The 25,450-nt window shown below is 34.2% G+C and overlaps 2 protein-coding genes across 3 annotated transcripts in view; one reads left to right on the top strand and one right to left on the bottom strand.

The window, feature by feature from the left end:
* LOC126968648 (ras-related protein Rab6) overlaps positions 1–21,301 on the top strand; it is a 32,549-nt gene extending 11,248 nt beyond the window's left edge. Inside the window, exons 4-6 of one of the 2 annotated variants that reach the window (XM_050813674.1) lie at positions 10,250–10,455; positions 11,494–11,560; positions 21,105–21,301. In XM_050813674.1, the coding sequence (XP_050669631.1) occupies positions 10,250–10,455; positions 11,494–11,560; positions 21,105–21,175 (344 nt within the window). In that variant the 3' untranslated portion in view covers positions 21,176–21,301. Of the gene's footprint in view, positions 1–10,249; positions 10,456–11,493; positions 11,561–15,184; positions 18,782–21,104 lie in introns of those variants that run through there. The other variant, XM_050813675.1, reaches the window with a different exon arrangement.
* The window catches only part of LOC126968644 (beta-arrestin-1), a 294,282-nt gene that overhangs the window by 115,292 nt on the left and 153,540 nt on the right, over positions 1–25,450 (bottom strand). The gene's annotated exons all lie outside the window — the stretch shown is intronic.

The raw sequence follows: 25,450 nt of genomic DNA, 5'->3' as shown, positions 1-25,450 counted from the left end.
ATGATTCGCAAGGCTATTAAAAGTTCATCTATACTACTACAGATATCTGTAGCCTCTGTAATTGCATTTATTTTGTGAAATTTCGCTTTTCTTTCCCTTCTACTATTTTTTTAATTCTATCTGTTTGTATCTCTAGAACGGGTTGCACGATTTTGTTTGTGTGTAGTGAGATAATGCGCCTAGCTAATTGATAGTTTATATTATATACGGAATTCGTGGTAATAAACATAAACATAGATGCATCTTTTTATATCTTGATAATCGTAGTCGGCCAAGGGCTTTCTTTCGAAGACAATAATTATTTAAAAAAAATGCGATTTTTATATCAACCAAGAGAGAATTAAAAAATACTAATTGGTATACATTACTTTCATCAGTTAATGTAAATGAAATTCTTAATATCTTCTATGATAAACTCTTTTTAATTATAAAAAACAATACACCATACAAAAAAATTAATAACGAAAAACAACCTGCTTGGTTCAGTCAGTCATTAGTTAAATGTTTAAAAGAAAAGCAGAAAATGCACACTAAATATAAAATGTTTCATAATCCTAGGGATTACGACACTTTTTCACACGATCTAGAGCCAGGAGATTGATGGATGAATGTTACAATGGTTATACTAACAATGTCGAAATGTCTCTCATGGCTTGGAATTTCACCAAATCAAAACGAAAATGTAATGAAATGCCACTGACCGTAAGTTATAATAATCTAGTTGCAACATCTGGGTTTGAAATTTGCCAGCTATTTTCTGATTATTTTGCATCGGTGTACGTTCAGGATAACCAAAATACATCATCAAAGTCTTGCTTTCCAGATGGTTCCTCAAACACTTTAAGCAAGTTAACACTGTCTGAAAACGACATTTTGAAAAAGATCAAGAATCTAGATTCGAACAAAGGCCCTGGACCAGATGGGATACCCTCATTTTTTATTAAATTTTGTGGTAAAGAACTTACACTGCCTTTGATATTAATATTCAATAAATCTCTAGTCAGTGGGTGCTTTCCGGAGTTGTGGAAAATAGCTAATGTAATTCCCATATTCAAAGCAGGTACAAAAACTGAATGTAGTAATTATCGACTGAATGTAGTAATTATTAGAGAGTATTGTTTATGATCATATTTACTTCTTATTTCAACCATTAATCTCTTCACAACAACATTGTTTTGTTAAAAACAAATCAACTGTCACAAATTTAATAGAATATTCAGATTTTATAGTGACCTGTCTTGACAATAAGAAGCAAGTTGATGCGGTTTATACCGATTTCCAGAAGGCGTTCGATAAAGTGAATCATCGATTACTTTTCCAGAAACTAGAGAAGTATGGAATTCATGGGAATTTATTAAGATGGGTCATGACCCATCTTAATAAATTCTGACATGTCATATGTTACCAATAGATCTCAAATAGTTGCTGTTAATGGTTTTTTATTCTAAGCCTATAACTGTTCCATCGGGAGTACCTCAGGGATCACACCTTGGTCCATTGCTCTTTGTCATTTTTATTAATGACATCATATCAGTCATAAAAAATAAGTGCCTCCTTTATGCAGACGACTTAAAAATCTTTTGCGAAGTGAATAGTGTTGAAGATTGCGTGTCTCTTCAGACAGATTTAAACTCAGTTCAACTGTAGTGTGAAGAAAATGCAATGTTTTTAAATGTGAGTAAATGTTTTGTGCTTACTTTCACTAAAAAGCGCAATCAAGTTAAATTTGACTACACAATCAATAATTACAAACTTTCAACTAAAACTAATGCTAAAGACCTTGGAATAACTTTTGATACATCCTTGTCATTTAATTTACATATAAATAACATTATTGCGAAAGCTAATCAGATGATGGGTTTTATTTTCAGAATTACAAAAGGGTTCAAGAATCCTTTAAGCCTTATGCATCTTTACACATGTCTTATTCGCAGCGTCTTAGAATATGGTTCTCCTGTTTGGTCCCCTTACCAAAAAACTTACGCTGACACCATCGAGTCTGTCCAAATACGATTCCTGCGAAGACTTTTATTTAAATTTAACAGAAAACTTGTCAATTTCTCTTATGAAGATAAACTTAAATATTTTAAACTTGATCCTCTATGCTTGCGTCGTGTGCTGCTTGACACGATGCTACTTCATTAAATAGTTAATAATCAAACGGATACTTCATTATTACCAAAAATAAATTTCAATTGTAAAATCTCTAAACGTACAGTTTGTACCAACAACATATTTAAAGATAATCGTAGCCGTACTAACCTAGCATATCACTCCTGCATCAATCGTATTTGTCGCCAATTTAATACAGTTTCTCAAAATAATCAGCAACTCAATTTATTTAATTCCACATCAACCTGCTTTCGTCATAATGTCATTGACTCCCTGCGTAAGGGAGCTAATTTGTAGAAATTACTATTATTTTTGTTACACTACTTTAAATAATCTGTATGTCTCTAAATCTTTTGTACATGCTAGTTATTGATATTTTTGCTATGTGTCTTTTGTTTTAAGTCTCCTTGTTGATATTTTTACATTTGTGCATAAATATTGTTGGTTTGTCGAATAAAGTAAAATAAAAAAAAAATATTAAAGTCAATTATATAGTCAAAGTCAATAGAGTGAGAATTAGCAATCCTTTAAGTTAGCAGACTATTATGAATAAGGGGGTTTATTTATAAAGTGTCTGATCTGGGTGACTGACTTCTTATCGCTGTGAAAACTCGGAAGCATTTCCGAGTCCATTTTCCCAGAAATGAGACAAATCTAGCTATTTCTCCTCTATGAACTCCTTTGTAGTGAATCAGCTGGAGCCAATTCCACGACGCAAATAAAATGTACATTGGGACTAAAATTTTGTTAGCCTTTCCTGAAATCAGCAATTTCTATTCATTTAAAAATTCTTCATAAAATATTATTTCCACAACATGGTTATGTAAACCTAATAAAGAAGCTATAAAAAGTACTAAGGTATGTTTACATCGTTGCCCGTGTGTAATTTGTAAAGGACAAATATTTGGGTGAACATCGTGTCACAGATGGGTCTAAATCTAGTCACCAAGACAATATTACGGTTTTAACCTTTAGTCACACCTGACCGAGGCAGCCCCATGACCCCTTTACGCGTGTTTTACGAACCTCACCCCGAGCCAACCCATTTTATACTTGCCCGTTCATTTTTATAGCTTTTCCATTAGTGCCTTTCGAGATCACAACGTTTACAAGATGAAAATAAAATATCATTGAATTGAATAAGCATAATATTTCATCATCCGTCTGTTGCTCAGGAATTATTTATAAGGGCCGTGGATGCTGATAATATAAGTTAGAGTTTTTTTTTATCAATATAAGGGACGAGACGAATAGGACGTTCAGCTCATGGTAATTGATACGCTCGGCCCATTACAATGCAGTGCCGCTCAGGATTCTTGAAAACCCGAAAATTCTGAGCGTACTACAATTGCGCTCGGCACCTTGAGACCTAAGATGTTAAGTCTCATTTGCCCAGTATTTTCACTAGCTACGGCGCCCTTCAGACTGCAACACAGTAATATTTTGCACATTACTGTTTCACGGCAGAAATAGGCGCCGTTTTGGTACCCATAGACTAACTGGCACCCTGTGCAAAGGAGCCTCCCACTGATCTTACGGTAACTAAAGAATTCTTGAGTTAGGAACTGAGTGCGCACCCAATCGTCTGAAGGGCGTCGTAGCTAGTGAAAGTACTGGGCAAATGAGACTTAACATCTTATGTCTCAAGGTGACGAGCGCAATTGGAGCTCAGAATTATTTTTCAAGAATCCTGAGCGGCACTGTATTTTTATGGGCACGACGTACCAATTACGATACGATACGCATCGAAAATGTGACGAAGTCATTAGGTAATGCTGTAAATAGGTAAAAGATTCATATCGTACAGCTTATTCAGAGCTTACCCACCGTACGTGAGATATATTTTTTTTATCGTAATAAGCTAAACTTGTGAACACTCTAGGCAATTTCTAAAATAAGGGACATGCTATACCCAACAGCACTGGTCAAATGAAAGTGGATAAATATTAATTAGTTTTGTATGCGGCTCTTTGAGTACCAAGCCTCCTGCTTTGGTTCGCTCCGTTGCAGTTGTTTTTAATAATATTCATATAATAAAAAGAATCTACAATATCTTTGTTTTATATTTTATGACTGTATTTTCACTTTTTTACTAATTATGCTTGTGTTCTGTCCAATTTCTGGCACAGGGGTCGTAGTTCTAATAAACTTATCTATTATAATTCATAAATTTTAGTATTGAAAATGACTAATTAAGGCTTGAGAAATATTTTGTATTCATAATTAATATAGATAGTTTGTTAATTTATCTTTTTCTTGAATAATTATATATTCAAGAGTCAAGTATATTGTTTATCATTTCCACTCATCGGGAATGCTGTACATATTGAGAATATCGGCACGAATTGAAGGAAAGTCAACATTTGCTCTTTTGAATTCTATCACTACATATATAAAAATATAAAACAAAGTCCACCGCCGCATCTGTCTGTCTGTCTGTCTGTTCGCGATAAACTCAAAAACTACTGCACAATTTTCATGCTGTTTTCACCAATGGATAGCGTGGTTCTTGAGGAAGGCTCTAGTATATAATTTGTTTAGTTTTTGTCTAAAATTTTCTATACATTAACGATGTTTGGAGATATGGGAAAAAATAAGCCACCTTTCAGAGAGCTTTCAACGAGACATGACAAAATAATGTACCTATGGTGGAATTGTGTATCTTTTATAGGTCTACAGGAAAGTCCGCGACGGCATATGTCTCTTTCTTAAGGATAATACTAATACTTTAAAAAATTGGCAATTATAAAGCGGTATAATAAAAACTGTTTTACACAAAAACGATACGATCTGTTTCATTTTTAACTTAATAACTTTGATTGCATATTTCCACTGGCTTAAGACTACATTTTTCCTGAAATAATTACATCTTATTTTTTTACATGGTTTCTATTAGCTTCACCTGTATGTGTGTTTGTTTGTAACCGACTCAGTTGGGCGCGATTTCGACTCACTTTTGACGGCCAGGTGGCCTACTCCTAAAATCGATATTCGATAAATCGTGGCATTAGTCGTGTCGAATCCTACTCTTAGTTACGTCGTATTCAATGTCGAAACGATGATTGAACGAACGAAACATTATTCGATATTATCGGTCCTAACCCTACTCTTAGTTGAAAATGTCAGAGACGAATATTCGAATTTCACAAATAATCAAACGTCACTTTTACGATAATCTCAACGACACCATCTAGGCTGTCGTTGCTATTATCGTTTCAAGTTGTATAGATATATTTGACATACAATATACATAGTTAATAAATATTATTATAATAATTATATGTGATTTACTATTCAAGAGGATTTTTTTACTACTAAGTTATTTAAGTCATTTTGTTGATCGTTTATGCGTAGAAATAATGCAAATGGCCGCCTGAGAAATAGGAAGTCGACGAGAAAGGTTGAGTTACTTTTTTTTACATTTTATTATCCGCGAGTTTTGTATTATTTATTCAATTTTAAATGGTCATATTATATTCATTACATATTTTTTTAACATTTCCATTATGTGTAAATGATACCAAATTAGTGGTGCAGAGTCTGGCATGGTCCTTAGCGCCTAAACTATGTTTTGACTTTTGACACTTCACAGCGACAAAGCACAGATAATGTTTAGGTTTGAACATATTACATTCACACTAACATCGTAAAAAAATCAAAATATTAGTCTATGGTAACGATAAACGATAAGGAATTCGAACATTTGTTAGAGTAGGTTAGTTGCGATATATTCGGAGTATTATCGTATCGTTCCGAATGTATCGTTGTCGGTTTTGCTAGTAGACCTCCAGATTTCGTTCAAACTTCGTAGATTTATCGAGGAGCGATGACAATACATTAATCTGATAAAATTATTTCATTTTTCAATTTGCAAAAGAAGATTTTTGTTAATTTATATATTTCATATATCGTCTTTATATTTCAAAATAAATTTTCTATTGTTTAGTTTGGTTTTCTAGTTTTTTTGTTTTTTTTTTAAGTCGTATTTATTTTCCTATTGATAGAACAACGTCTGTCGGTTTCGGGGTCACATAGTTTACAATATATAATATTGTATTATTTAAATAAAAGAATATGATGAAGAGATTTGTATGAAATGACGACAAGGTATTCTGTTGATGGCTGTCATAAAAAATTCTACAAGCACATAAACATGTTAGATTTCCTGAATAACTCAAATATCTCAAGTAAGACCTTATTCATTGCTCCGTACCCACTATATTTTGTATCTGTAATGTTTCAAAGGAAAGCGTGTACGGTTGTTGAGACGTAAAAGCGATAAAGTTTCTTAATTGTGCTCGTAAACTTGCTAACTTAGTTATACAATTTATACCGTTGTGTTATGAACAAGTTGTTCACTTTTATCTTGCGTAACTTGCTCAACTGATTTTTATTGCAACGAGAATATTTTAACGAGCATCAGCTATATTTATATCCCAAGAGTTAGCGTACGATTTACGAAGCTTAATTATCCTTCCTTCCAAAGTATTTAGCCTTGTTATTTTACCGAAGTGGAGCCTCCCACTTGGTAACTTAGCATGAAAGAGAGAACGGATGCACCTGGGTTCTCTCTGCAATACCAGAGGAATCACATTTGAATCAGTTGAATGTAAGTGTCATTAAACGGTTGGAATGTAAACCTGAGATCGCGATAGTGTGTAACAAGCCTAAGTAACACGTAACGATGTTTCACCGGAGCCCGAGATCATTGCAATCGTAAAACATTCGGTTAGCTCCCGCTCACCGTCGCGTCACAGGGGATTTATATGTAGTATAAATTCGAGAAATAATACGATAGCAGGCACGCCTGAGCACATATTTATAGACGATGGTTTTGCTATTTACCTGTTTAAAATGTATTAGTGTAGGCACAGTACATCAATACTTTTACTCACACGATTATGTCTATGAGCTTGGGGATTTCACAGTGACATGATAAACCGCACATATTCAGTCTAGTCTGCTATAATAATATAATCAATACATCTAATATATAAAATTCTCGTGTCACGGTGTACGTAATTAAACGGCTCGACCGATTTTCGTGAATCTAGCGTGCATATCGGCTAGGGTGGAGAATCGGACATCATTTTTCATCCCCCTAAATGTTAAGGGTGGTCCACCCCAAAAATTTTTTTAGCATTTTTGGCAAATTTTTATCCTTTTTATTACTTAATCCTACATTTTAACCCCTCTACGATCAATACCTATTTTTGTATCGTGATTTTTATAATATTCTATTCCATACACAGATCCGCAATAGGGTTGCAAGATGGCAATCGAATACACTAATAATTGTAGTACGATAAATTTTATGTTACATGTATTTGGTAGGTCTGAGAATCGGTCGTCATCTAATTTTTATACCCCAAAAATTTTAATTATTGAATTTCTTTTTAATTACTTTATATTAGAGATGAAACGGATAGCATGGTGGCCGGATACCGGATACCGGATATCCGGCCAACCATGTGGCCGAATATCCGGCGGAACTTAGCCGTTTGGTGTATCGCACACACAAACACAGACTTGCGCGGGTGGCGCGCGAACGATCGAGTAGACTCGGTTAGATTCGGTTGAGAGAAGCGAAATCGCTTGCTACCTCTCAATGCAGAGAAATTATTATTTATCCACCATAATTTGCCTTTAGTGCTGTATGAGTACTAAATAATTATTTTTTTTCTATTACATTCATTTACTATGGTGTGATTTAAAATTTACAACTAATTATATTTCTTAAGTGATACTAAAAGTAACTAAATAAAGCAAATAATTACTTAAAAATATTTTTTTTATACAGATTATTTTTTAATTAAGAGGCCTGATGCCTATCCGGCCGAATATTAGGTAGTTATCCGGTATTCGGCCGGATAGTATTAAGGCCGCCGGATAGGCCGGATACCGGATAGTTACCGGATATCCGTTTCATCTCTACTTTATGTGGCAATACAACGTTTGCTGGGTCAGCTAGTAATTATTATAAAACGAAGTCTTCCTTCGCTTTCTTCTGTCTGTCTGTGCGCGTCTCAAAAACTACTGCAACGATTTTCAAGCTCTTTTCACCAATGGATGTTCTCGACTAAGATTTAAGTATAAAATTCGTTTAGTTTTTATATACATTTTTGTATTTATTAACGATATTTGTTGGAGGTGTCGGGAAAAATAACCCGCCTGGGAGCTTTCAACGAAAACGCTGCGAGATATAATAAAATAATGTATGGTGGAATTATGTATATTATAAGATACAATATTATTCCTTACCATTTTAAATAAGTTGGTTCTTGTACTCTTGTACAACATTTAATTTAGAATATTTATGACGTCGTGCCAGATATTGGCGAGTCAACATGACTTGAGGATGCCTCGTGTAGAGGCGATACACGTGTCGAATTGTTTATAAAGACAAAATTGGCGGAATTAACACTAAAAAAAAACTCAAAACATTTGAATATTTATGACCTGATTAATAAAATGATGAAATTAAGGTGATTCTTTGTTATTAATATGACCATGCCTACTGGCGGAGGTATCACGTACCCCACGCACCATGATGAATGGCACCTATATAAGTATAGTTTTTTGGGCTTAGTTAAACTTTAGCGGTTGATTGTAGTTGGATTCGCGACCCCGATATGACAACAATGGCAGCCGCAATACAGGTTCCACGTTACCACGTTCCACTAATGTAATGTTTCTATAACGGGATCATCCGTTAACTAAAATGGCAGATTGTATGTACTTCAGATTATCATTTTTTAAAAGCCATACTTGCTTTTAGAAAATATGTATGTAGGTTCAGAAATAATCTTAACTTTCTCAGTTATGTATAAAATATAAGTTATGTACAATATAATGTAAGAGCTGTTTTAGCTTAAGCTCATCATAATTTTTGCTGTCAAATGACTATAAAAACGAAATCAAATATTATACCAAGCTATCACTCAGCTAAGTTCTACGTAAGTAAAGTCTGAGCAAGGTCTACGTACTCTCTATATATCTCAGCGGAAGATCACGGCTCACTGCGCCAGTCCTCCTGAGACATAAAGGCTAACACACCCCACAAACAGGAACACTGAAGCTTGCGACGACTGAAATTCATAGCATGAAAATGCATTTATTTACTCAAAACCAATCCCTTTAGAATTCTTTTTGATGTCATTTCTAATATACTAGATACTACTACCGCTTCGAAAACAAACCCCTCTCCGAGAGAGAAGCTGCGCAAGAAACTCTCCCAACATTCTTTTTCTGCGCTCTTTTTAATGAAATATACAATATTGTACTGTCATTGCTATTGCTATAAAATAATCATAATCTAGTCCCAGGCTGTCCGATCAGTTACATATTCAGCTGTGGAGTAGTAAGATTAACGACAGACCCATTTTTTAATAAAACATCTTTTTTTTTTATAGATAATGCCTGAACAGTGGCTGGGGACTTCATTATAAAAATGTATACATTTATTCTTAAATTTATCATGTATCTTATGACGCCTACTAGAATTAGTCACAAGCAATCCCTTATTTCTTCTTCTCTACATAGCCAATTGCTTAAACTTAGATAATTTATACGTATAGACAGAGTCTCTTGCTCTTGCAAGAGACTCTGTCTATACGTATAAATAGTAGTACGTCTAAGAAGACAACCGATAAAAACAGGCCAGGTTGATTACTTAAGTGTGCGTGACAAGCTACGTCTTACACTCGCGATTTGTATAACACTTTGTGTTAGTGTCCGTGCATTGCTCGAAATAGAGGTTAATTTATTTCGACGTTTCCACAGCTGTCACAGTCTATCTAGACGTATTATTAATAATAATAATAAATTATTTATTTCGCCCAACGTGAGGTCATAATGTGTTAGTAACAAAGTAACTTAAAACCTAGTGTTAGTACAAGATATCTTAAAATCTAAACCTTCCTACTCCAGGAAAGTATCGACTCATCAGCACATGTATAAAACAGCAGTGGTTAAGGTACCGACAATCGAACCTGTGAGAAAATGACCTCAGAATACTTTGCGGCTAGCCCGGACCCTACGCAGGAACGACGTACACCACTTACGCATAGTCGCGTAAAAACATTCTACGTTTTGCTGAGGCATTGAGGTATTAATGATCTAAGTGTTTGAATTTCAGATGCGAACTCGTTCCACCAGACGTCGAAGTGGATCGATGACGTGCGCACGGAGCGCGGCTCCGACGTGATTATCATGCTGGTGGGCAACAAGACTGATCTGTCGGACAAGAGACAGGTGTCCACCGAGGAGGGCGACCGCAAAGCCAAGGAGCTCAACGTTATGTTCATTGAGACCAGCGCCAAGGCGGGCTACAATGTTAAACAGGTGTGTGGTACTCTCTTGCAACACTTATAAGACCTTTTTTTTTTAAATAAACATGAAATAAAATCGCTTCTGATCCCTTGAAGCTGTAATTAAACAAAGCTTCAACAGATATAATCAAACACAATTTCCAATTCCACATTGTTCTTGGTGGAAAGTTCATGGAGAAATTATCTATTTGATAGCTCGTGTGGCACTTAAAAGTGAAATTTACATATCAATATATCTCGTTATCTTTGTCTGCGGTCTTCTTCTGTTAAGATTATTTATGTATCACACGCCAACTTTCTGATGAAATATTTTATGTAGAATATTAATAATATATGATTTATATCCAATGTACTATTCTGTATATCAAACGAAAATTCTAAACCACTCTAGTGACTTAATGGTCCATTGGGGCTCGGTCTGAAAGAGAAAGTAACATAAGTCCTTGCTTTTGTGTTTTCATTCCTTTCATGTAATTTGCCTTGGTTCAGGGGTGTAGTGGAAAGTAGCATTGTGTTCCCCACATCTAGATTCTCGCATTACATACGTAATAATTTGTTTTTTTTTTGAGGCAACAGGACAAAAAAGCGTAGCCTAACTGATAGTAGGTGATCGGATTCATACTCTTTTAACAACAAAAGAATACAGTGCCTACAGACTTTAAAAAAAATGGCGCATCGTTCTGGCAATACCGCACAAGGAAACTCATTCTATAGGTGGGTTTTACACGGAATAAAGTTAGTTGAAAACTGCATTGGGGAGGAATGTGACATATCCAGGTAATGGGGATGATACCTTAGTTTGTGGGATGTTATGCGATGTTGGAATTGGGCGGTAGGGATCAGATTAAGGAAAGAAAGAAAGAAAACACACAGTGAAGAAACGCATAGCAATCGAGTTGTTCATGAAGTACTAGATCCCTGACAATTCGAGAAACTCTGCTTTGAACGCATGGTTAAATGGTTCGGGATGATACTGGGGTCCACCAGAGCAGGGATGTCCGTTTTTAATATGGTTTTAAGTTAACTAAAACAAGATAATTTTATGTTTTAGTTATTCCGAAGAGTTGCGGCCGCGCTGCCCGGTATGGACTCAGCGGAAAGCAAACCTCCTGAAGACAGTATCCTTTTACAAATACTTTTAACACGCAATCAAATATATGAGATAAATACAGCAACTAATTGCAAACCTATCTATCGTCGAATATTTTTAATTATTTGTATCGATTAACTGTAGTCAATTGGTAAACCCGCGACTACTCTTGGGTATAAATAAACCATATGCAAAGTAAAGGTACGTATAGTATTGACGGTTAGCTTTGTGGCACAATTCCGTCCATTTTTTTTCATATTCACAATGCTAAAATACGACTAATTATTTTAATATCTTCTTATTAGCATCATAAGTGTTAAATTCTGTTTAGAAATCTCAAGAGGGCCAGCATTTTTTTTTGGATGTTGACTCTACAAATGACAATGATTAAGTCGTACTTAAAAGAGTCAGTTGGATCCAAAGTATTTTCTTACCTTTACTTTTGTGAGGTATCTAAATTTTAAGATATTTTTCGTTAGTCACTTACTCACACTTATAATTAAAAAAAATATGTGCTACCAAAATACATTTAAATAATTATTTGATTTTAAAGACTTATTATGTAGCCCAAATAGTGCAATGAAATGATTTTCAAAAAAAAGTTTGAAATTCCAATTATAAAACTGAAGGTATTAATTGAGTGATTCCTCATTAAAATTCTTGTTACTCCGCTGGAAACAATTCGAAATTTAATTTTGAATATGGAATACGAGATGTCTTTTTATTATTTCATATAATTTGGTATCGGATTCGGTATATTTAGTGATAGTGTGTCTGTCGGTGGTGGTTCTACTAACCGAGGTGTAAGTAACATTGTTTTACTACTTGATGTTAATGATGCCTTTGTTTCCTCTACTATGCCGCTTTCTTCTTTTAATACTAGCTTAGACTTGTGCATGGTATGTGCGTATTTCTCTTAAAAACTTAGTTTGGTTGGCCTGAAATAGAATATTATGTTTCTTTAACTATCACCGTAAAATTCCCTATTGTTAAAATTATTTCGTTATATTTTTTTTACAAAACAAACAAGTAAATAATTGCAAAGCGCGTCCGCTTACAGCTTGTTCTTAAAGAATTGCCAAGTCTTTTATTAAACAGGCAAAAAATATCATGCGAGAGTCTTTAACTTTGACAATATTATATTGAAACAAAAGCTTACTCTATTGTTTTTATACCTCTTTTATTAGAACATTTGTTAGTTATATAGTTGAAATTAAAATTGGCTAGAAAACCAATCTGTGTAATAATAAAATATATTCATTTTCTAAAAGCCACCCAAGGCAACTTGTAATAATTACTCCGATGTTGCAAAGGATCATAGTTGGCACAGATTAACTCAAAGGCAATTAAATTAAGTGAGCTGACGGCTCCTCTATAAATTGATAAAAGATTATTTATTATTTATTTTAAAAAGTGAGAGCCTTAAATGCATCACGAATATTCTTGTCTCATTATTTGCCTTCTGTCCGAAAGCAATTTTATTAAAGAAAGTAAAGTTGATTTAACAAATATCTGGATCAAATAACAATCCTCTATAATCTATATGAATGCGATTATCACAGTATATATAACAGATCAGCTTAAGCAGTATGTAAACTATATACAAACGTTAGATATAACGCTCGCACACATAAGCAGGTGTCATGCATGTCTCAACGTGCCAAGCGCAGGGCACCCCGACTAAAGGCCCGGTATCCACCAAAGCGGAGAGGAAAGGAGACGAGAGGAGATAAGCGAAGCTGTCAGCTTATTTCCACCGGATCAAAATCATCATCACCTCAATATCTTTAAAAAAAAGGCTGCTTTATCATATACAAACCAATGAATAAAAACATCATATTAATATAATAACAATAAACCATATATCTTGTAACTTGGACCACCGCCTTAAAACCGGAAAGCAGCAATGAGCAAATTCGCCTCTCATTCATTGATTTTATGTTCTCATGGAAGTGACGACTGGCATACGGGCGTTCCCAATATACTATCTATAGATGGAGATAAATTACTACCTTCTACTGTCAATAATCTGCAGCTGTCCCAATATACCCGATAAGTCATTCTTATCGCCTTATATTGGGACGCGTGAATTACAATTATTTCCATACAAACTTCTATCGCTGGTAAGCTATACATCTTCCCATAGACAGACAGCGCGGATAAGATGAGTTACCGTTGATAAGTTTATTGGGACAGAAAAGTCCCGATTACGAAAGTTACGATTTTATCTCAAGTAGGGCACATCCGGAGATAGACTGAATATTGGGAACGGCTGTTAATGAGAAAATAAAGTTCTTAAAACCGAGATCGAGATCAGATCTCTCCGCTTGATCCGCTTCCACCGAAGCTAAGTGGAGAGGAGATGTGGAAATAGCGAAATCTGATTGGTTATCAAAATATATCTCGCTTTGGTGGATATCGGGCCTACCAGCACTCCGACTTCTGCTCATTGGCCTTGTTAATAATAATAATCTTTATTTGCATTAGAATAAGGACAGTTTTACAATCGGTCTTATTTTATTTAGATTACGTTTCTCTTATTCTACCTACAAGGCATGCAAATATATGTAGTATAAACTTTTATTTTATACAAAATTGAACCTTACCATTAAGTATTATAAACTAAGCAAAACAATTATAATTCTAATAAAACAGTAATATTCATGTCAAATTATTATGTAAATTTTCCTTAAATTTAACAGTCATTTATTGAATAAAAACAATTTTTTGTCAGCCATGTTGTTAATATATTCTTAAGATGATTACATGTCATGTCTTTTTAATGGTCAGGTAACTTATTATATATTATTATCGCCATGTAATGAACATTTTCTTGGCAGAGTGTCAATTCACATTTGGGTATAAGTAATTTGTTTGGGTATCGAGTGTTCCTAGAAGAGTGATCTTTCATTTTGGAGAAATATTCCGGGTGTTTATGTACAAATACACACATATCCCCAATATACAAAGAGGTCAGTGTTAATATCATTTTGTTGAGATTTGCGTCTGTGTGCGTGCGTCGTTTCGAACGTAGTCTCCATATTGCTTTAGCGTACATATATACTGTGCTATTAGCATACAGGCTGTTAAATTTTCCGAGACGAGTATATTAACTTAGATTATAACTGCTTTATGCTCGTATTAACATATTTTGCATGATTTATTGTATTATCCGTTTGGAATATATTTGCCTAGTTTCTATATCTGTATATCGTCGTTTATTCACTTTAAAACAGGTTTGCTCTTATTTTTTCTAAGCATAAAATGGCTTGAGGAAATAATTGTACGTAGTTCCTGAAAAACGTTCCAAGCCACAAACAACACATTTTTAAGGAATTCGTGTTTAAAGTTTAATAAATATTATTGTATTCTATACATGTGGGTTGGGCTACTACTTTCGAAGTCATGATGTCATTTAGAGAGTGACAATAGGGCTGCCATTTTTTGTCAGTCCGTTAATATAATCACGTGACCAGTTTTGTGTTCTTAACTCAATGTCGACGTGATTGTGGTTTGGAACGTTTTTCTGGAATTGTAATACATATTATAACACAGATTAAAAGATAAACCTGCATCGATTAAAGACGACATTATCTAATTGGCGGTCCTTGTAGTTTTTATGTTTTTATTTTCCTTAATATTACCGTAACAGTGCATGAGGTGATACTCCGACAGGCGCCAGGTGACAACAAGGAGCCAGACAACGGCTGCGCGTGTTAATATTGTATTTATAAACAGTATGTGTATTGTTGTGTTATATTTTGTACTGTAGCATTTTGCATCCGTTTATGCTTGTTTATAAAAATACACTCTGTATATGGACTAGAGATTCTACAGATGTTTAAATAAAAAACAAGATATGTATAGTAAATTTAGCGTATTCTAATTATCTTAATACGCGCTGTAACTACTCATTTTACGGCCGATTTCTATATGCAATCGCAATCCTAAATTGGCGATATGAGATTGACATTCTAATTTTTGCGCTTTTGACATTTCAATAACCGTTCTGTGGAACGTTTTAATAATCTGTGTCAGCCGAGCGGAACTCTAAGAAAAAAGCGATTGAAATAAAAATGATACGTGCAGAGATTGATATATTGACAGATAACGGCTATAATCTTGTAAAAAACGGAGATAGACGAAATACACTACGACTTAAGCAACTGTTCGCTTTCAAACTCAACCGGATTATAACTTCGTCGCCAATCGCCATACTGTAATTACTACTATTTCAAACTTATCTCAAATCACTGCACGTTTCAAAGTAAATTAAATTTAAATTTTTACTTAGGCAGCCTCTTATTACGTAGTATTTACATCCTCTTTGTTGTGTCTTTGTATAAATGTGATATTAGCGTTTTCTAGTTATTTGGTTTTGGAAATTAAGATTGACATTTTGAAATACAGATTTAGTATCAATTGACAGATGACATAAAAACTGAATTCTATATAATTTTAAATTGGGGATCAAATATTGAAATCGGCCATACCATATAATTAAAATAATATAGTAACAATCTCTTTTAAACGTTGTTTATTGTATTAATATTATATTAAACTTTTCAACTTTTGTAAAACCATTCATCGAAAATAAGTTTTTTAAAACACACGTGTTTATCCACCATGCGTTTTTAGTGTATTTGATGGCGATGTAACGGCGCTTGGTTACTTTTTAACTTTGGAACGATTGATTTTAACTATAAAATATGTCGTTCATTATAATAACAATCTGCATAAAGGTTTTTCTTTTTGTATAAAACAGACATTCCAAAATCAAAATATTTATTTGGTTACTACTACATACCAGATTTTGTGAAAATATTTTTTTTAAATTCAAGATTCCTATTGCAATAATGTGTTTAAGTAACTGTACACTGAAAGTAAACACATAAAACTGGTTAATGTTTATTGATTAAATTTACATAGTTCTACCAAAAACCCGAAAAAAATTTAAACTCTAGATCAGCCTTAGTGATATTAGACATTAATCCTATTTACGCTTTGAAGTTGTGTAGATAAAGCATTATCTTAAGCACTCTTTTAGTGTGCATATCCCTTTATTATATACCGTCCTGTGACCCTCAAAATTGGTATACTTTCCATCAAATGAGCCACTTCCTCTTCCATTTAGATAAAATAACTATAACTATGGAACTCGTACAAGCTGTGGAAAATTGACGTGTTATAGAACTGTCAATGTCAATATCACTTATGTGATTTGATATTTTATGATAATTTCATATTATACAGCATTATTTCTGTCAACATACAGTAACTGTCACTAAAGCCACACGTATTCACCGCGATTTCCGATTTCGGTCGTCTTTGCCTTGTCTATGACCAACGACGCGTTCACAATCACATTGACTATTTTTAATATAAATACTATAGAACGTTCTAAAGGCAAGAAAGTTATAATGGAGTATACTTGACATTATACACAGCAATTCTTTAAAAATATACTTAATCTATTCAAATCATTGTATTAACATAAAGCAACGATAATTGATCTAATTAATTCATCTTCTTTGTTATGAATCTAATTCTAATTATTTATTGGTGCAGGATAATATGCATCGCAGTAAGAGTTGAGAGATTAATTAAAATTCTACAAATAATGCCAATTAATATAAGAATATGGTATTTTTACACGTCTATTTCTAATGCTCCAAACTGTAGCAGCGCCATCTGTTGCTCACAACGACAAACTACGCTCAAAGCTAATTGGTTTATTTGTAGATTTTTAAAAGACCTATTTTATTTTAACTTGTAGATAGTGTATTGCTTATTTGTATATAGTTGGAAGGATCGAGACCTCTGGAAATGATTTTAATGTATCTGATTTTGTTTAGAACAATCTTTAAAGAAAGTGTTTATAGAGGAGGGTATATTTGAAAAGTATCATATTGCAACGCAACAACCATTATTAACCAAGAATTATTATAAAATGTGTTTATAACATTACATTTTGTCAAATTTTTCTGAGTTTTTCTAAATTGTAGTTTTAGGGCTTAGATACTTTATACATCTACATAGAGTCTCTTGCTGTTAGACAACCGATAAAACAGGCCAGGAATATTAGTTAAGCGTGCGTGAGACGTACTACGTCTTAGAGCGCTTTCGCACTACCCGTAAAAACACGGTCCAGAGTAGTCATAGGAGTTTTCACACTAGATCTGCCTTCTGTCATCTGATTTCTTTCCGTCAACCGTTAGAAATAGTTCTAAGACTACACCGGACCGTGTTTTCACGGGCACGGATCGGATTCGGATCGGACATAGTGCGACAGCGCTCTTACACTCGCGAATTGTATGAATGAAACTTTGTGTTAGTATGCGTGAATTGCTCAAAATAGAGGGTAGTTCTAAAATTCAATTTTGTTAGTTTTCCAAGCTGTGATAGTCTATCTAGACGTATAAATAATCTAATTTTTAGGTTCATTCAGCCCTAGATATCGCAAGGATAAAAGTAAATTCAAATCTTAAAATAATAATAGTTTTATAAATCATAATCATTTTGAGATGTCTCGAGCCTTACATATGTTAGTATTATTTATTCTAGTGTTTAAGTTGTCTTATGAAAGTAATCGATTTCATGTATAAATTTATTTGCAACCTAGTTAGTTTTTTTTATTGAATTGTGTAAATGAAATTAATAGTTATTGCAGAATAACTTCATTGATTATGATACTGAGTGTTTAACAAATGTCATATTGTGTACAATATTCTAAGATCAAACACATCGTGATTATTATAAAAAAATGAATTACCGAAAGCGTAATTGTGAAAATTTATTGAATAAAGTTCCTTTCTTTTCATTATAATAGTTTCTGCCTCAATTCTAGGTAAGAAGTATGAAATGGTAAAATGAAATATATTATATTTGCGGCTGAGTTTATTTATAAAACATTTGACCAAAATACTCCGTTTTACAAATTAGGCAGCTCATTTAGACCTCTTCGGCTGGAGGTTTTATTTAACATGTAGCCTTTAAAAATTCCTATTTAATAAATTGTAAATATCATCTTTAATTAATGTTTGCCAACACCTGGCTAGCACTTCCTGCATTTAAGCTCAGATTCATGCATGTCGTATTACAAGCAATTGTAGATAATGAAATGAATTAATTTATTTTGTAATTTTATTGTATGTAGGTACCTAATTGATTCGCATTTAATAAATATGATATTGACAACCTTTGTACATAACCATAACTTGCGCTGTTTTGAATAAAAAATATAACAACAGGTATGTGTTTTATTAGATGTTATTGTAAATGACATCGCTTATACAAATGTCTCCCGGCTGTGTAGGTAGACGCAGAGAGATATGGACCAGACATCTCTCTGGTTTACTACACTCGCACCAACTGTTCCCAAATTACAAGAAAATGCTTAGAGAATTTTAAGGCTGCATCGGAGCGGAGAGCTATGCAAATATTAATGAGAATGATTTGATAAAATCTTTGCTTCGCTGAAGTAGACAAGGATTGTTTCAAAATTTATGCATTTAAAAGCGAAAAGCGGAAGATTAGCAAAGAAACGAAATACAGAGCCGGGAGACGGAAAATGAAACTCAGCCTCGCTCCGCACAGTCCGCAACTCCGCTCCGCCTCGCTGGCTGACTACGTTTAAACTTACAGTCCGCTACTCCGCCCCGCATAACTACTTCGTTCAGCGTAGGGCTGCCAAATGATAATTTGATAAAGAGGGCTGATGGGTCTATAAAGGAGGTATTTTGTAGAAAAAAATAGGACATTTACAATTAAACGAATTTTTCACATTATTTTAATCGTATTTTAGCTGTTTTAGTCAGCTGCCAATTTTTGCAAGACGTTCATGGTTTTTCACAAATAATTATGAAAATCTTCACACGTCATGTTTTTGAAGATGTCGTGTGTAAGAATTTAAAGATTTAACTGATTTCTCTCTCACACTCTTTCCACATTTGCGTTATGTGCCCTCATACAAAAATAAAACAAGCTCGTGCAACTTTAAATCATGATATTATGCTTTATAACTTTCTGATTTCTGAAGGAATGAAATCAGGTTTCAAAATACCAAAAAGCTGGACTACAGTAGGTTAGGGAGGACGGGTTGAAAAAACATGGAGAAATAGGACTTGATCTCCTAAGCTCATGCTTTTTGCATGCAGACCTCATGGTCTTTAAAGTACCACTGTAGAAAATAAATGAAAAACGTAGAAAGTAGATACTAATTTAAGGAAGTTATACTTGAATGAGCCAAACTTCTAATAGTTTAATTACATGCTTTCTTACGGCCGTTTGCAATAACGTATCTCTAGTTACGGATACATTGCTGTCACCGTTTAATGACAAGATGTTATCTATCCATAGTTATAGTCCAATGCTTTATGTCGATAGGTTATTGAAATGTATGTAAGCTAAAAGGATAGATTTGTCTACCTCTAGTAAGTTAAACTACGGATAGATAGGTTATTGAAAACGGCCGTAAGATGACTGTGTCCAAGTTCACTAGAATCGTATGCCGTCGACCGGGTGCACTTCGGTCACATGCTTACAATATTCGAGTAGCGTCCTAGTATTCATTCGAGCTAGTTAGCTGTCCCGACAGACAAAAAATGCTGTTCTGTCAAAAGAAAAAAATGATTTATTCGGGTAGAAAAAATGATGTAGTCTAAATCCATCGGAAATGTGTAATCTAATTTAATTAGTTAAAAATGAAACAAAAACATATATCTGAATGATCATACCCATCAACTACCTTTTTTAAAGTATTAAGATGCCATGAAGATATACATTTGCCATCGCGGGCTATTCTGTAGACCTATATAACACAATTAGATACACAATTCCACCATACATTAATTTGTTAAAATATCTCAAAGAGTTAAGACAGCGTTTTCGTTGAAAGCTCCCAGACCTGTTTAGTAAGAGTAAGAGCTGTTTAACCTGATTCCTGCCGCCGAATTCCACCTTCGCACGACTCGCTACAAGTTAGGATATCATCCCCACCATCTGGATGTGTGGCGGTCCTCTACAGTGCGGTTTTCAAGGAGCTTTCTTCCACGTACTACAAAGCTGTGGAATGAGCTTCCTTGTGCGGTGTTTCCGGGAGGATACGACATGGGTACCTTCAAAAAAAGCGCGTACACCTTCCTTAAAGGCCGGCAACGCTCTTGTGATTCCTCTGGTGTTGCAAGAGAATGTGGGCGGCGGTGATCACTTAACACCAGGTGACCGGTACGCTCGTTTGTCCTCCTATTCCATAAAAAAAAAATTAAAACCTTTTTCGAGAACCACGCTATCATCCTATCCATTGGTGTAAAGAGCATGAAAATCAATGCAATAGTTTTTGAATTTCTCCTTATTAGATTAGCTACCGGCCAATAAAAGTCCCGTCAAAATCGGTCCAGCCATTTCAGAGATTAGCCGAAACAAACAGCAAAAATGATAAAAAATGGTATTTTGGTGTATGTACCGTATATATATTCATGTATACATTTAGTAAAAAACGGTTATTTCAATATTACAAACAGACACTCCAATTATATATAAAATGTGCAATAATTTCCGTGACCAGTAAACAGCTGTGGACCTACAGACCCAGTCGCCGATGGGCTCGGAGCAAGAAGGTAACGAGAGCGGCTGCGTCTGTTGAACCCCACCCCACCATCACGACACCCCGCACCGCTTGCTGCTACGTCGTCGCCTGCAGTGATCGTTGTCGCAGCTCACCTCCGATGTTGAGTTTTAGGTGTTAATTTGATTAAAAAATATCATGATACCAGAGTTTTGTAAACGAAATTGATCTGAACATGCCACCAGATTGGAACAGGAGGTCTATTACCAAAATCGAAAGCCGAAATTTCGGTCCGAAACGAAAGAACGACGAACTTCGAATTAAATCCTTTTACCAAAGTACCGAAAAGTGCGGATGGATTTCGTTTCGGAACCACATTACAATAACAACCAAATTACAATAAAAAGTGAAGTAAGTAGTAGTTACCATCATAATAATGTCAAACAATGGAATGTAAATGTCTAGTGAATTTGGGAATAAGGTAAACGAAAGACGAAATGTCTAATAGCGTACTTCGTATCGACCTTCGGGTCGGAAACACTTTCGTAATAGGAAAATGTACGATCCGTAAACCGAAACTTCGTATTTCGATTTTGGTAATAGGGCGGGGACGGAACCATATCTAAACGTCGCGTCTGTGTGACGTCAGTAGGTCATGGTAGATACAGTCAACAAGTAATAATTACATTTATTTCAAAGAATTATTTGTTTATTATTTAATGATTAATATATCAATATCTATCAGCATCTCTATGAGCTTGAACTTCATATTGTTATGTATTATTATAGGTTTTTTAAAATATCATTTAATATGCAGCTTATAATGATAGGTAACGGAATTGATCTTTGAAGTATCTGCCTGGTTCTGACGTCACTAAGATGGCGGCTCATCCCTGTAGCAAATTGCGGTTATGTTATATGGATGTTATTATTTTTTTTTAATTTGCGCGCATAATAGAGTGGATGCGCGCGGGTACTTTTCAGTATTTTGTTAATGCCAACCATTTTATAAATTTTTCCATAGAAAATTATTTAATTATTTTTTGTAGTCGGGTGATAATCCTCAATTTTTTACTACTTACCGAGCTAAATGAATGACTATATCTTATTGCGATAATATAATGGTTGAAATTCCATTGGTGGATTGCATGGATGTTTTTTTATGAATTACATTTAATTAAGTCCAAGTTGAATTTTTAATTCGCAATGCGCCATGTGTTTTAAATTTCTATGTGATCAGCTAGTCAATTCCACCACAGTGTGTTTTAGACGAGTAAAATATTTCACGTTTATAAAGAGTTATTTTCGCAAGAATAAATGATGCTTCTTAAAAAAATAAATGGAGTGGCCAGCGCTAACAGCTATACAGCCCTCGTCATACAATTGAATATAAAGAGAAAATAAAAATATAAAATAAGAAAATAGGTGCGTTTGATGTATTCCATGCTTAAATGTTGTAACGCACAATCATTGTTTGTATGCATATAACTGAAATTATTTAAAATAATTTGTAATTTTTAAAATAATATTCCTCACTTCTGGGAATAATTATATAAATTAAAACACTTGGACGGAACCCGATTGCTCACGGGTTCGAGTCCCGCATCGTTCATAAATTTTGGCTACAAATTGTGAAACTATTTTCCTTTATTTAACTTTATATCAACATTCATATTCAAATTATCAAGGATCAGCACGTATTTCGGATTAAATTATGAAATAATTGACGATTTTTTTATAAGCTAGAGAGAATTCATAATTTAACAGACATTCTGAAACATGAATTAAAGTAAACTTACGTGTATTTACTATGTTTATTAAACGTTTATTTTACACCAAATGGCAAGGGGTTTTGAAGACCTTAATATTTAAGGTACTCGGATTGTTATTTCTATTACAATATATACTTAACTACTTTATGACCTATCATAAATATAGGAAAGTAACAAAAATGTAAGCCTAATTTTATAATTTATTTCTACTCAGTATTGTTAAACATAATCAAAGGTAAGTAATTTATGAGGTTATATTTAATTTTGTATCAATATACCACATGAGTATGGTTTTATCGATAAATCACTACAAGTTTCGGTTTTGTATTTCATCTAACACTGTTTCAGCCTAACCTTCGCATATAAATTGCAATGTAATTAAACATTTATGGAATGTAATTCTTAAATTAATTTTCAGTTAAGTCTCAATAAAAAAAGACCTATAAAGGCTATGTAATTATCATGCGGTGAGTACTGTTTTAATAAAAGTAATGTTAAATAAGGATTACCTATATTATGACCTACATAGCGTATATAATTACCGGTATTATATCAAATACCGATCACTGAACGATTAGCGATAAAATCATACTCGTGAACCAGAGTCGACAGGCGGGCCTGGTTCATGGATCATTTGGAGAATAGACTGGTGTCGAGTAGAATTGGAGATGTATGATATAAGATTACATCTTAATGTTACTCGTAGAGTAAATGACAGGGCGTTATTGACATACTATTAGCTATTATGAGCTCATCTATGAGCGGCTGAACATAGGCAGAGAATAATTTAGTCTAATGCAGGTGTGGGACAGACGCCTTAAAGTTACGTTTTCAGAAGACTGTAGTGCCATCTGTTAGTTGGCCCGAAAATGAAAGCTTTGTCAGCTGTCACTCGCTTTGAATTCTTTCAACTTTTCTTTATTTGTGTCACTGCCCACTGGTCATAAAATGGCGGCTACTTCTAGTGTTTGCGCATGTATATGTATGTAGCTCTCGTGTTCGATTTTGTATATTTACACTACTAAATCTATCCTTTATGTTCTATGTTGTGACAAAATTAAATAACTAAATCTACAAGCAATTTCAACATGGTAAAAAATTGCAATACCTACATTAAAAAGTAGAGTTAGTTATTTAATTGCGTCACAACATTAAAAATGATTTTATTATTTCGAGCTTATATATAGTTATTTTCCGGGCCAATCTACAGATGGCGCTAGTTTTCAAATAGACAGCTTATAATGAGTAGAGACGGCTCTCTTTTCCCTATATATTATTATACTCTTTGGTCTAATGGCTGTAGCTGTCACTGTCACATGCCTGATTGTCACTGTCAAATGAACGCGACTCCTCAAAGTACTAGCATTTATTATTTTTAATCTATTTTAAGTAGTTAACAGAATTTCGGAGAAAATCAATTTTTACGACATAAAATATGTATGAAGCAACCCGCCCTTGCGGGAAAATATTGCACTAAAATAGATATTCAATTTCGCAAACAATCCGCTGACGCGTGCGATATTCTGTCACCGCTCAATATAGTAACAGATTAAAATATGAGAAACTAAGGCTTCGTCCACAGACAGCCAACGAAACCCAATGAACGATATCCCTTCTCTTTCACTTTGAACACACACATAAAATGATGTAAACAAGTGACTACTTCCAATATAATCCAAAAGAAAAAATTCATAAATTGCCATAAGGTGGACCAATATCACATTAAATTGTCTATCATTTGTGCTATCACTTACAGCATACAATTTATAGATATTATGTATAAGTACATATAGTTTTGATCGAAGTTAGCACCAGGTAGACAAAAATTGAAATAAATCGTAGATTGTAAGTCGTAAAAGGTTATCAAAAATATTAATCACAATTTTTTGGTACACCAAGTATTTCGGTACTTTTTAATTTTTTAAACCTGTTTTTTTCATATATATATATAGAATATATATATATATAGAATATTCAGGTCATTTTAATTGTAAAGGCCGGACCGCATTAGAGCGGCGCTGCGCGTCGCTAGACGGAACTTACCGAATTACAACTGCAGTAGGCGGCAGCTCGCGTCATTTCTATACCAGTTTGCGTGCGAGCAACGTTATAAGAAGAGCGATAATGACGAGGATTTGGTAATTATTTCTTTATTGCGTGGAGAATAAAAGCGAGTGAAAAAATGGATTGCTGAAATAACAAGAAGGTGAATATCACTATTGATTTCCTCGCCTTTTAACACTTATTTCAGAATGTCGATCACAAAATTCTATAAACTTTATAATCAACAGTACGCATACCGAAGCGACGCGGCACTTGTTATTATTGGCAAAATATTATTTCGGAGGTGGAGGCATGTATTCCGCGACGCGCAGTGACGCACAGTGCAGCGCCGCTCTAATGCGACAGCCACCATAGAAAATAATTGCAATAATATTTCGATGTGCAGCGCTGCGCGCCGCGTTAATGCGGGTTTGCCTTTAGGCTTGTGACTACGCCCGTCTCATGTGATATTATAATAATCTGCATTCTTCTAAGACATTCAAAGTCTGATAATGTATTAGGACGGTTCTAAGATTTT

Source organism: Leptidea sinapis, chromosome 16 (genome assembly GCF_905404315.1).
Source record: "Leptidea sinapis chromosome 16, ilLepSina1.1, whole genome shotgun sequence".
Taxonomy (NCBI): domain Eukaryota; kingdom Metazoa; phylum Arthropoda; class Insecta; order Lepidoptera; family Pieridae; genus Leptidea; species Leptidea sinapis.
This window is presented reverse-complemented; position numbering and strand designations above follow the sequence as displayed.